This window comes from Callospermophilus lateralis, chromosome 15 (genome assembly GCF_048772815.1).
Source record: "Callospermophilus lateralis isolate mCalLat2 chromosome 15, mCalLat2.hap1, whole genome shotgun sequence".
In the NCBI taxonomy this organism is placed as follows: domain Eukaryota; kingdom Metazoa; phylum Chordata; class Mammalia; order Rodentia; family Sciuridae; genus Callospermophilus; species Callospermophilus lateralis.
This window is the reverse complement of record NC_135319.1, coordinates 84,366,512-84,381,109: the sequence shown is the minus strand read 5'-3', so window position 1 is coordinate 84,381,109 and position 14,598 is coordinate 84,366,512. Positions and strand designations below refer to the sequence as shown.

Sequence of the window (14,598 nt, the reverse complement as noted above, 5' to 3'; positions counted from 1 at the left end):
ACTAAGTAATACAAAAATAAAATTAACTTTTCAGATTTTGGTTATATACTGAAATATGAAACCAAGTATGTTAAAAAAACAAAGTCTAACCTACTACAGCAGATGCCTTTAGATTACACTTGTCAACTTCACAGTCACAATACTGACAGTATAAACGATATTGGAAGGAAATGGCAAACTATACCTGATCACTGAGGACTCCACGATACTCAGCTCTGTGTCTGAGACAACAGTCTGGCGGGCCATGGCCTCTCGGGTAGCAAGCTGTTTCTTCTTCAGGCTCTTCAGGTTGTGAGATGGTGACCATTCCTGTGAAGCAAACACAGACAAAACCAGAAGTGCCAGGTTTCCTCTGCCAAAGCATCCTTCCAGAATATGGCACACTCCCCACTGGCCAGTACCACTTACTATTGCTGCATGTGAATTGTTCTTCAGATTGTACCTATTTATAGGAAGGCCGAATGAATGTATTTTAATCAGAGCATAAGGTAGAAAACTTAATGACCATTTTGATGCTTTCTCTTTTACAAAATGAAAAAAATGAATTCAATTGTGGCATCTCCTACTCCTTAACTCCCAGGCCTACCCTTCACCTGCACAGGGTAAGAATCATGCTCCTGGAGTCAGGGCCCATTATCAGGCCTGGCACTGTTCCTCTTGTTGATTCTTTTATATACCCGCCAATTCCAATGCTTTTAATCCAATATCTTCTCATTTGTAAAAGTTCCTAAAGAGTAGTTATTTTACATAATTGCATTTCTAGTTTACATAAGTAGTACTGCTATACAGCATTATTTCTCCCTCTTTTCATTATTCTTAACATATTTTAAGTCATCTCCCTATTGGTTCTGCAGAGTAGATAACACTCCACAGACATTCACCAACATTTAATCTGTCTGTTCTCTCAGCAAAGGACACCAGATTGCCTCCAAATTCCCATCATGACAAATGATACTGCAGTCAAAATACTTATAAAAGTTCATTTCTGACCCGGATGCTCAGTGCTCAAGGATTCCTACCGTTGCATCTCACCCACAGTTCACACTATTTGGTTTTCCAATTTTTGTTAGTCTAAAAGGTTATATTTATTTGGTTATTTCCCTTTGTGCATCTCTAAACAGTGAGTTTAATTTTTCTTTTCTTTTTTTTTTTTTTTAATTTTTCTTTTCTTTTCGACAACACTGAGGAATGAGCCCACAGGGTCCATACCACTGAGCACACCCCAAGTCCTTTATATTTTAAAATAGGTCGATAAGTTGCTGAGGACGACTTCAAACTTGCAATCTTCCTGTCTCAGATTCTCAAGTCACTGGGTTTACAGGCGTGCAGTGCCATGTCCAAGGAGCTTGAACATTTTTACATGCTTGTTGGCCTTTTGGGTTTCTCTGTCATATATTAAATGGTCACACTCTGTCCATTTTTCCAATGGGATTCCCGTTTCTTCATTGTTGATTTGTAGGAGTTCCTAGTTAACTTCAGACACAGGAACATTTCTTATTTGACAACAGTACCCTTAAGCAAACAGCATTAATTGGGATGAAGTCAAATTCATTAGTTCTTTTTTTTAGTCTGGACTTCTAATGTACTCTCTTGCCCCTGTTCACAAAAATATTCTTTTGTACTTAGTTTTATTAATTTTATAGCCTTCCTTTTTTACACACAGGTCTTTAATCTTGTGGAGACCCCTCTTGTACATAGCTTTGGTTTTCTTCCTCAGATAAGTCACTTTCCCCAACAGTCTGCCCATGCTCTGCTTTGGTGCTGTTTCACTGCACATTCAGCAATTGAGTATTCACACAGGTCTGTTTCTGGGCTCTTTGTTAGGTTGGTCCATTTCCTGTTCTTGTGTCAGTACAACACTGATTTTACTTCCGTAAGTTTTATCATACGTTTTAATATCAGGGAGTGTGGGCCCCATGCCTCCCACATTTACTCCTCGTTTTTCAAGGATAATAGCCATTTCTTCTGCTTATCAGGTTCCTCAAAATATCCAACTGGAATTGCACTAATCTAACATTAAATTAACCCATCCTAGAAAATAAACAGTTATCTCTAATTAATGAGATAATCTTCCCTCAAAAATTTTTAACAAGAAAAACACTTGGCAGTAATGATGACAATTTAAGCTAAAGAAAACAAAATATACCACATATTCAGATACCTAAATTAACTAGTGTTTAAACTACAACTTACCAAAGCAGTTATTGCAGGAAAATTTTTGGACATTTCCCTAAGAAGGGTACAAGTCCTAACATCCCATAATTCCAGTGGTTTATCTTTGAATACAACTGCCAAATACTGCCTAAAATGAAACAAATATAAAAATGAACAAATTACTAAATAAGCTCCTTTTGCAAAATTTCTTCATGAATTAGTACAAATTAAAAGTTAAATAAGTCAGAAAGCTCAGATGACACATTTGAAGCATATCAATTTAAACCAAGTCAGCCCCCATGATTAACAGCTATAAGGAGGTGAAGCTCTGAAACAACCTTTGGGAGTTACATACACCCTCCTCACATTAGGGAGGTAGATTACCTCAGAAGAAGGCGTGGCCTAGGTTCTCAATAACTTTTCTAAAGCTCTATTGCTCACGTCTGCCATGGGAATACTACCACCTACGTCAATGAATTAGTACGCAGGTTTCGATAACAATTAAAAGTATATAAAGTTTCTATCATCCCACCACAGTAAGCATGCAACAAATAAAGCCACTCTGTTCAGTCTTTCAAGCCTGGAAGTACAGAAGGAAGTCGGTGAAAGCAATTCCACAAAGGTGAACTGATATCTTAGTAACCACTGCAAGAAACTGAACCATTATACATAAATGATGGCTAACATCAAGGAAATGGGACAGAGTAGGAAGATCCCTGTACCCAGCACATCAAAGGACTCAGAATCTTCCACTTGGTATCATGCCTGCAACTTGATAATTATAGGGCTTCAGGCAAGCCACATAACCTTTTTGAATTTTACTCTATCTTTAAAATTGTGTTAATAATACCAACCATACCTACCTCACAAAATGCTAGAGGGACTAAAGAGATAAGAACATTAGACACCATAATGGACTATGTAAATACAGTACACTGCTTATTATGTCTAACATAATAGCATATCTATAAAATACTAATGTTAAACAATGAGATACCCGCTAAGAAGATCCACTGCAAAAGAGGAGATTAATTCTGACAACAGGGAAATGGCATTTTGGTAGAGTTACAGATGTGACAAATGACAACAGGAAAGGACAGTGTGTACTGGGAAACATGCACCTTAAATGCAGAGTATGTGGGAAAAATTAAAAAAAAAAAAAAAGAAGACTGAAATGTGAATTTTGGTTCACATTATTAGAGACCTTAAATGCCAGCTAGGTTAAAAAAGGATGCCCCCCTATTCTTGACACAGTTAATCTGTGTGTTCTGAAGAAGGGAACTTCAAAATCTGAATATTTTGAAGCAGGGGAACTGTGATCAGTGTTTTAGACGTTATGAATTTAGCCAAATGTTTAGAATGAGAGTGAAAACAGAAGAGACTGGAATCCTATCAGTACGAGCAACTCTCAACAATTTTAGTCTTGGAGTTCCTTTGCACTCTTAAAAATTATTGGGCACCTTTAAAGGACTTTTGTTTATGCACATTAGACCAAATGATGTTTTATGTATTAAAGATTAAACTAAATAAACTAAAAAACCTTTACTAATTCATTTAAAATGAAAAAAAAAATAGAAAATATAAAATAACTAGCAATATGGTAGACTTAAATACAAGCCATATTGATATTTACACTATGTATAAATTATTTAAATACTGAAACGAGAAGGCTGAGACTGTCAGGCCAAATAGAAAAACAAGCCCCAATTACATGCTACCGACAAGAAACAAACTTCAAATATAAAGACAAGGGTAGATTACAAATGTAAAGATGGAAAACTACAAAACACTAACCAAGAGAAAGCTGGAGTGGTGATACTAACAGCAGACAAATCAGACTTATTTCCAAACAAATAATAGTACTGAGGATGAGATATTCACAATAATAAAGAAATCAACAAGTCAAAGGATATAAACATGTATGTACCTAATACTAGCTTCAAAATAGCCAACGCAAGGAATTCTTCAAAAGAAAAATAAATTCATTACTAAAGTTAGAAATTTCAACAATCTCAGTCCCTCATAGAATAAGCAGGTAGAAATCAGTAAGAATATAGGAGACTTGAATAACAGTATCAACCAACTAGACAAGACATGGAATACTCTAATCAACAGAATATACAACAGCAGAATATACCTTTCCAAGTTTGCATATGGAACATGTACTAACATTCTGGGTCATTAAACAAATCACATTAAATTTAAAAAACTGAGATAAAATGAAACATGTTCTATGGCCACAATGGAAACTAGAAAACAACAAAAAGATGTATCTAGGAAAAACACCCAAATAGTTCAAAGTTTAAAAATACACCCATGAATACTCCATGGAAATGTTAAAATATTACACAACAATTCAAAAAATTATAGGTTATAGAAAAAATATTGCTTATATAGCATTAAATGTTTATATCAAAATTTCCAGGATTTAAGATCCTGGAACAGAGCAAATATGTCAGCTCTCTCACCACTTCTACTCAACATTTACTGGAAGCCGTCATCAGTGTGATGAAGCAAGAAATAAAAGGCTTACAGACTGGAAAGAAATATGTAGAAGTGTCTTGCCAGGCGAAGCACTGCACGCTTATAATTCCAAAGGCTTGGGAGGCTGAGGCAGGAAGACTGCAAATTCAAAGTCAGCCCCAGCAACTTAGTGAGGCTCTAAGCAACTTAGCCAGACCTAGTCTCTAAATAAAATACAAAAAGGGCCAGGGATGTGGCTCAATGGCTAAGCATCCCTGGATTCAATCCCAGTACCACCCCCCCACAAAAAAAAAGTGTCATTATTAGCAAATAACAAAATTATTTATGTAGAAAACCCTAAAGGACAAACAAAAATGCTACCAGAACTAATAAATAAGGTCAGCATGGTCACAGATACTAGGACAATATCTGAAATTATTTCAGTATACAAATAATGAGTAATTGAAAATTGAAATTAAAAGAAGTAAAAAATTCCATTTATAATAGCATCAAAGAGAAATAAAAAATATTACATGAAGACTTACACACTAAAAACTTCAAAATATTACTAAAATTAAAGTCAACTCAAATATGTGGAGAGAGATATCAGGTTCATGAATTGCAAAACGTGTCAATCAGATGTCCATTCTTCCTACTCTGATATACGGATTCAATGCAATCTCAATCAAAATCATAGAAAGCTTTTTTGGTAAAACTGATAAACTGACCCTAAAATTTACATGGAAACACACAGATTCTAAAACAGCTAAAATAACTTAGAAAACTATTAGGACACTTACTCTTTCTTTGTTTTTTTGACTGACTTTCATTCAGTTTCTATTTTTAATAATTCTTTTTTACATGTATTTTCTCTTGGAACAAAAAATTTCTGAAAACAAATGGGTCTAAATTATAAAGAAAATGAGTCCTTTCACTCAATAATCCCATGCTTAGTGGAAGTATACAAGAACTTCACAAGATTAAAAAAATAGTTTTTTTAATGGGTAAAGCACATTTATATCAACCCAGCTACCACAGATCAAAAGTAGGCCACTGGTTTTATTAATCTAATGACATGCTAAGATTTCCCCAAATTACTTCTCTTTTTTAGAAGTGGGGAATTTAAAGTGATAGCAACTTACTTTGATGGCCAAAATATTTTCTTTGATGTGGGTGCACATCACCATTTGTATTCCCCAAAATATTTCATATGTAGTTTAGTATATTCCCACTTTCTTAAAAATATTTTAACAAATCTATAAGATTTCATTAGATAACACCATAGATTTCTTCAGGTTGACACTTACTTCAAATGAGATACTTTAATCATTTCAATGGGCGATTCATCACTCCCTCGTTCACCACGAAAAGCAATGCTCCTTCCTTTAATTGCAAACATTAAAGAAAATGTGAAAAAACACCAAAAACATGTAAGAAATAAGAAGCTATACTGATGTCATCTGATCAGTGCTATCCTATCTCCTCCTGTTCATTCTTCCATTTAATTCTAAGATATTTCTAATAATTAAATTCAAAAAATAGTCTCAATATACAATGACTTATCACTTATATTTAAATATCTATTTTATAAAAAGACATTTTCATTTGTTTTAAAGTTTATTTATTAAATACCATTTTCTAAAATTTTAAGGTATCTATAATAAAGCAATTGTCTACTATAAAAACTACACATATATTTAAAGTCCTATAAAATCTTGCAGGTTTCCAAATACTAAGTAGTAGAAAAAAGTCTCTTGGAACAAGTATTGAATATTTCTTGTCCCATATGCAAAATAAAGTATTTTGAACATGTTGCCACCAAAACATCTCTATACATGGAAGTTAGGGAACTATAACTACAGTACTTATGTATGCTGTATAATTAGTTAACTGCTAGAAGAAAGAAAATGTTTCTCTATGAATAAAAAGTACACAAATTTTAATTCATGTCTGAATAAACATTTTAATATCATTTCTTAGATTTTGTTTACCTTGAATAAAAGAGAATGTAATGAATTAAAAGATGCTGAATACTTCTCTGCTAAAGGCAGTCAATCTCATAGAATCTTACTATGCTATTTTTGTACCCCACAAACCTGTCCGTGTCTGACTCTGCTGGTCTACTGTCTTCCTCAGAGGAAACTACAGGCTGGAAACTCCAATGCTCACTGGAGGAAGTCAGTAACTATTACTCTTGGCATTCATTCCTCAAAAGGTAAATTTTTAGTTACTTAACAGTCCTGACTTAATCCATTGGAAAAAAACAAGCAAGGAGGTTTTTTTGTTTGTTTGTTTTCAGTGAATGCTACTAGAAAGTGACATTGTGGGACACTACATTACTGGAGAGAGGGCCAGGGCCAGGGCATTGGCAATCAGGAAGCTGGGGCTGAAGGTCACTCCCACAGTTTAACAACACTCATTAATTAATTTTGAGACTACACTGGAAAAGGTGGGGCTAATTCTTTGAGTTAAGAACAACTATATCTTTGAGAACTTCGAAATATATATTGAGAATATACAAAAGCAATCATGCATGTGACTTATTACATACATGTGTCCTTATTACTTAAAATCATCTATATTAATTTTATTACATTATTTTAAAGAAACTGTTTAAAAAAACCTATTCAAAAATCAAAGTCCATGTTATAACATGATGAAACTATCAATCCTATCAAAGCAATTTTCAATTGCTTTATTTTGAAACTCATTGGATTGTTTTAAATAATTTTGAATAAGTTATTTTACTGGAATGTTTTCTATTATGAAGTCTTCAAACTACCCATTGAGTTTTCCTTTCAGTCAGCCAGAGACTATCAAGACTATATTTTAACATTTAAAAACTATTTTGGGGGGTTGGGAAGAAGAGAAGTTCACTGGATTAGACAAAGGAGAATGAAAGGAAGGGAGGGGGGAGGAGAATAGGAAAGACAGTAGAATGAATCAGACATAATTCTCCTATGTTCATATACAAATACACAACCAGTGAAACTACACATCATGTACAACCACAAGAATGGAATCCTAATTAGAATAACTTATACTTTGTGTATGTATGTCTAAATACACTCTACTACCATGTATATCTAAAAAGAACAAGTAATTTTTAAAAATGAAAACTATTCTTAATCTATAAGTTTTTAAAGGAAGTTTCCTACAAAGGCCCAAACATTTTTGCAGGGGGAGGGAGACAGGGACTTGAAGTTAGGGGCACTTTACCACTGAGCTACACCCCAGTCCTTTTTATTTTTTATTTTGAGACAGGGTCTTGGTAAGTTGCTGAGGGTCTGGCTATGATGCTAAGGTTGGCCTCCAACTTGCGATCCTCCTGCTTCAGTCTTCTGAGTCAACTAAAGGCCCAAACTCTAAGCAGAGAAGCTAAAAGTCTAACTATAAACAATTATTTTAAAATTAATATTTTAGTTATATATAACAAAATACTTCAACTGGACTGGGTATCATATTTTTTTAATGAATCTGTCTGTTTAGACTAATGTTATTCCATTTTATCATGTATTTGTGTTAACAATGTTTCCCTAAAAACAATGATGAGATTTTTCTGGGGCAATTATTACAAAACAAAAGAATGCATATATAGACACAGAATGTAAGAAAAAACTCCTAAGTGAAAGAAAATATTCTGGAACATGTTCTATAAATAGCAGCATCTTTGACAAATATGACAAACAATGGTGAATCTTTTAACAGTCTAAACATACAAACCTGTTGGAAGGTCAACCAGCTGAAGTTCGTTTCTCACTAATCCCATATTGTTTGGTGTTGAGGTAGCAAAAGAAAGAAAACCTGTCAAACTTGTCCATTCAATACCCCTAGAAATAACAAAGATTAATTTAATACATTTTTTATTTGGAAAGTTTATTTGAAAAATAAGGTTTTCCTAATATCTAATTTTACTATAAATTTCAATTAAAAATTACTAGTGTTTTAATATTAAAAATACTTTCAGTATTAAAAATACTTTAATTCAGAACTTATTATCATATATTTCTGACACAAAATTATTTCTAATTTAAACTTTATCTATAGATATAGTAACATGATAATCATCAGAAGTCATGCTATCATTAAGAGGATTATTAAAATTTGGCTAGGGAGTCATATCACAGGAATTTCCAAGAATTTCAATTGCTTAAAAAAAAAGTGCTACAGAAATATTCTGAGTAGAACGCTTAAAGTTGAGTACATTTAGGAATTTTATAAATTTTATCAAAATCTTAAACAGAAATTCTGAAAGCAAAGATTATGAACTGAGCCATTACATATGGAAGTAGATGAAAGTTTCAAACAGTATATCAATTAGAGAAAAGCATAAGGCAAAGTCTCAAAAAGAAAGACATGACTGACGTAACAGCAACTGATAAATCCAAAGCCCTGGGGTCTTGTGAATGTGGGACTTGACAATAAGTGACAACACATTCCTTCCTGCTAACAAAACTAGACAATGTACACCAACACAACACAGAGGGGGAAAAGAAAAGGTGCAATGGAACAAGAGGACTCCTCAGAGTTCCAAGAAAAAGGCTCTATGTTGCTTCTATGCCGTAAAAGCTGGCTGGGAGTGAAATCTAAATTTGATTCTATATGCAACTGCTCATTGGTACTTAGGGACAGTGTTTTCAAAAACAAGGTATTGTCAATGGCTGCTCTCAAAATACAAAGACAGAGTTGAGTAGTTGTGATAGAGGTTTTATGACCTAAACATCATAAGCCTAAAATATTTATTATCTGTCCCTTTACAGAACACATTTAACAAACCCTGATCTAGTCTATCCATTTCTAAACTGATTTGAATGCAATTGCTAGATTTAATATGAATATTGCTTTACATTTCTTGCTCATTTTCCCAAGGAGGTATAATGGCTTCCTGCATCAGGTCCAAACTCCTCTGTGTGGCTTTCAAGGTCATCTACCTCATCCTCTCTAACTAAACTCATATACATCTTATCTGCTACTTTACCAGAGTAATCTGACTCACTCATCCCTATGAATGTACCTGAATTCTTGTCTTTAGCAGAGGAACAAACATAATCTAAAGAGAACTAAAATATTTCCAATAGGAGGTGACAGTTTTTGTTATCTAGGTTTTTTTTTAATGTAAAATTGTGTTGAAACAGAACTTAAAACTGAGTTCTTGGACAACTGAACCCAGAATCTTGTGCGTGTGAGGCAAGCACTCTACCAACTGAACTATATCCCCAGCCCATTGATGGAATTTTTGTACCTAAAATGACCACTCTCCTTCCCTCTACAGATGCTGCTATAGTTAAGTACCGGCTATAGCACTTATTCACTGTGATTTCTCTGCATCTCTGTTTCCCCACTTATTATGTAGAAATAATAATATTAAGTGAAAACAGAAGGACTGGCACATAACCCATGCTCCATGCACTAGCAATCACCACCTTCATAATTACTACTCTTATTTCAAGAGCTAACTCAAGCCCCATTTTCTTCATCAGGTCTCTCCATGTATTGAACTCAAATCATATCCACAATGAACACCATATAATTTCATTAATTATTCACTAGAAAAGTTCCTTTGTCTCCTGTTTCTTCTTTCTTTTCTCCCACAGGTAACAACATTCATTAATTTTTCTACGCAGCATGAACAAAAGAAAAGGAGTCAATTTGGAGTTACTCCACTCTCTTTAAGTCTAGTAGCTTTAATCAGATCTATTTGACCACAAAACCCCTAAGACCCACCCTCCAAGCCTTGTCCCTAACAGTGTGAACTACCTCCAGTACAGTGATGCCACTATCTCTAGACACTAGTAACTCTATCCTCCCATTCCTCATTCATGATTTTTAAAAATTTATCTGTTAAGTATCAAGTTAGTGACTGTGCTCTCCTTCTGGAGCTTACATTCTAACAACAAAGAGACCCCATACATGTACATTCTGCATTACCTGTTGTGAGAGACATTGCTGTAGAGCTCAACAGGCGCTGTTTTAAGAGTCACCCATGACTTGGTCTCAGGGCAGGCAGGGCTTCCTGGAAGACCATTAAAGCTGACACCCAAAGGGCAAATAGGGTTTTAACCTAAGCCTGAGCCACTGAGGAAACAAGTGTGAGTGGCTAAGGAACAGTGTGCTAGACTGCATTCTGTGAAGGGAGGTATCATGACTCTCCAGGCATGTGACAGGCACTTGGGGATTCTGTTAGACTTAATGAATGATGTCCAAGAAAAGCCTAGCACTCTTTCTTGTGTTTATTAGTGCTGTAAGTTCTTGTTGCCCAAAGCTTGGTCCTTGTCCCTGATGCCAATCCAATAACGAGGACACAGTTTTGAGAAAAAGGAAAAAGGAGGCTTATTGCTTTGCTAGCAAAGGAGAAACACAGGGGACTCCTGTTCCAAAGGCTGTGATTCTGCCCATCAGCAGGAACAGGGGGCTTTTTATAGAGATGATTCAGAGAAAATGAGATTAGGGAGGAGGAGGTTAGGGAAAGAAGATTAGAGAAAAGATGATCAGGGAGAAGAAGGTTGGGAAAAAGCAAAAAAAAAAAAAAACACGTAAGTTTGAAAGCCACAAGGGATATAGTCAAAGCATCAAGTTATATCCCCGTGTGCAGGATGTACAGATCCAAGATGGGCCAACTGTAATCTAGTGAAGCATGTTGCCTTTGAACAGATTATGGTGGAAGCTGATATATTCAATAACCACAGAAGAGAATAAAAAAAATCAAGATGGACTTCAAAATGGATAAGGAGGGGATTATTTCTCAAAGGAATGAATAATCTTGTCAAACGAAGCTGAGCTCACATTGCCCTTGGGATTAGAACACTGCTATCTTGGTTTAAATATACACTAAGGTCTGTAAAAGACCAAGAACAGCAGCTCACTCTCCAATCTAGGACTTTAAGAACTCCTAACCACTGAATAAGTGTAACCTTTGAACTTATCAGCAGGTATCTGTGGATCTGACTCCTACAGGTCCCTAAACTAAGCCAAGCACACTGACCATTTACTGGGGCTGCTACATAGACTACTGCTCAACATGTTGGTGGAAGCACACTTTTGAATTGCCTAAAAGTACTAAGATTCTTCTGCAAATTTATAGACAAGAATGGAGATCACCTTACTTTCTACAAATCACTCAACTTAATCAATCAGTGTTCTGATATCTATAAAAACTACTGTTAATAATTTTTGACACCCAAAATAGTACTGGGAAATATTATTTTAAATAGCCTAGTATACACAAACACAAACTAATAATCTAAGAAAATTAACATGTACCACTTCATCTTGTTCGCTTTTAGGTTTTCTCCAATGAATTATAAGCATCAAAGCCTTTGGCTCAATAGATGTTTATAAAGCATTCTGGTTAAAAGATCACAGTTTTAAAGCACACCCACACAACCATCTGCAGTTACACAGTCCCTGGCCACATGTATACCCAAGATTCATTTACAAGATAGAAAAACAACTTTCTAAAAGTTAGCTTTAATTTGCACATAAAACCCTAGCATTTATTGGGTTTATTGCTAATCAGTTCAGAATTTTTTATAATACATCTGTGAAGTCTTCATAATAGCTTTTACTTGTAACATTAAAATTGCATTAATTGAAACACAAAGACAGAAGGATTTTAGCATCCTCTTGGGCAGCATCTCTAAATATAAAATAGATTAACTTTGAAATGACAATTAAGAGGGAAAATTCATATAAAAACTTGAGCATCTGAATATCATCATCCACAACACTAGTCTGTATAAGCAGCATATCCCTTAGAGTTGTTCAGTATCTATCTAACACTATAAACAACTGCAGTATTACTCAATCAGAAATGTTATCACAGCATGTGTATAAGTAGTATACATAGTGACATCTACAACCTGATCAATCCAGGTTCACAGATCACTTAACACCAACACTTCACTGAGAGCTGCCAAAGGTTTTGGTATTCAGAAACAAAATGACAGTGAGTATGATTTTCCAGAAGCAAGTGGAAAATGCTTGGCATGAATCTTGGCCCATTTTTATTTTACTGCCAACATGGTTCCTTCTAGTATGGCATTTCTGAACAGGAGATTTAGCTCATGTACTGTTAAGTATATATAAAGGGCCCAGGCTCTGAAGTTCAAAAAGCCTAGAATGAATTCCATTTATCTCTTTTACAGATTACTCTGTAATTTGTGGTTTTTCCCTTCTCAAGTGGAAATACAATAGTGCCTACCCACTAGGGCTGTAGTGGGTATTCAGTGAAATGATACATGCGAAAATATTAATAATTAACATAACCCTTAGAAAGAGCACTGGTTAAACAGAAAATTCAGATTGGTTGGTGTTAGCCATAAAAAAAAAAAAATTACTATAGATGAAAGACGAGGGTAAAAAAATATGTGAAGAGCAGAAACATTGACAAAGAGAAAGAGAAAAGATAAAAGCAGTGGCAGCAGAGACTACCGAAAGAAGTATCACAATCGCATACTGCAGTCCTTAAAACAGAAGAAGATCAACAGCCTGAAAGAGACCAAACGTGCCCATGTTGCTGTAGCCCTGAAGTTCAATGCTTTTGAAGACACCACTACTCCAGGTAAGTGTATCAGGAAGGACACAGCCTAAGATGGCAATATATAGTGATTTGGTCTACCCAACAAAACAAAGCAGTAACCCTTTTCATTATAATCAGAAGCTGTAATACTCAAAAGGTTAACCTCTCTCCATGCAGAAATTGCATTTACTCAGACAGAGAATTCACTAAAGGTTAAAAATCTGAATGTACATGAGGCTTACAATTATGTAATATACAGAAGATACAAGATGACCTTTCTTATGCCTTCACTAAAGATCAAAAATATACTGGAAATTTATATTATATATGTGTGCAACTTTGCAATCTAACACTGTTAGAGCGAAAAAGGAAAGTAGTCTTGCACTCAGCAGAATAATGTTATCAAGCAGGTAGGTGTGCACTTTACAGCAGAAAGCAAAAGGTAGACTTCTGTCAACTTAGCCTATTCTAGATATCTTTGTATACACGACACTCCCACAGATCACATCTCAAAAATCAAAGAGTAAATCCAAGACATTTGGGACCTTTTCTGATGATATTTTAAACAAAGAAATAAGGTTAATCAACAGCTAAAATGCCTTTATTCAAATGTGTCATGAGTAGTCCTACTGATAGATCGTCACCAAACTGAAAAATAAACTAAATAAGCCTAAATAAGGCAACTTGGTGATTTCTATTGAGAAAATAACCTGGACTTAGAAGAAATAAATAAGATGCAGCAATAAAAGAAAAATAGGTTCTACTGCTTATGTCCTTTACAAAGAAAGCAATCAGTACTCATCCTTGATTAGCACAGCCATTAGCTGAACATTAATACTTACTATTTAGACTTTTCAGTGAAATAATCACCACTGCAGATTCATTGAATCAGAACATTTTCTGATCTCAACAGAACATGTTTTAGATTGCAATGTCACAGTGACTTACTCACTTGACTTCACATGAGTGGATGCTTAGCTCCTTGTGCAGCAGACCACTAGTGAGATGATATACCAGGATGGAACCGTTACTTGTACCTATCAAAGTGACATAACAGCAAATAAAAAAAAATTAAACAGATGTAACAGGAGAATACTAACTTAGTGGGAATTCAAACTTCCAATAAAAGTCTTCTCTCAAAATTTTAATTATTTTTCCAACACTTATCTTTTATGCAAGAGACCCAAACTACATGCTAAACTACAATGCATTTCTCTGTCTTCTCATCAAAAATGGCCTAATATCAGATGCTCTGAAAACTTACTCAACTCGAGGGATAGGTTTGCACAGAAAAATTTTAAAACCTCAATCAATATACACAGCAATTTGAAGAAGCATTTTCCTAAGCTTTTCTACACATGGGAGTTCATGCTTCTTGAGATTCAGAATGTTTATTGTAGCTAGAACCTAGCTGAGCTCACTATCCAGTTTTTCCTATTTTTCTTTACAGTTTTTAATCTTAT

The 14,598-nt window shown here is 34.7% G+C and overlaps 1 protein-coding gene across 1 annotated transcript in view; it reads right to left on the bottom strand.

Moving 5' to 3' along the window:
* The window catches only part of Wdr11 (WD repeat domain 11), a 53,146-nt gene that overhangs the window by 17,669 nt on the left and 20,879 nt on the right, over window positions 1-14,598 (bottom strand). Inside the window, exons 11-15 of the mRNA XM_076834672.1 lie at window positions 14,088-14,172; window positions 8,341-8,447; window positions 5,925-6,000; window positions 2,194-2,302; window positions 185-309 (exon numbers count right to left, since the gene is read on the bottom strand). Coding sequence (XP_076690787.1) covers window positions 185-309; window positions 2,194-2,302; window positions 5,925-6,000; window positions 8,341-8,447; window positions 14,088-14,172 — 502 coding nt within the window. The remainder of the gene's footprint in view (window positions 1-184; window positions 310-2,193; window positions 2,303-5,924; window positions 6,001-8,340; window positions 8,448-14,087; window positions 14,173-14,598) is intronic.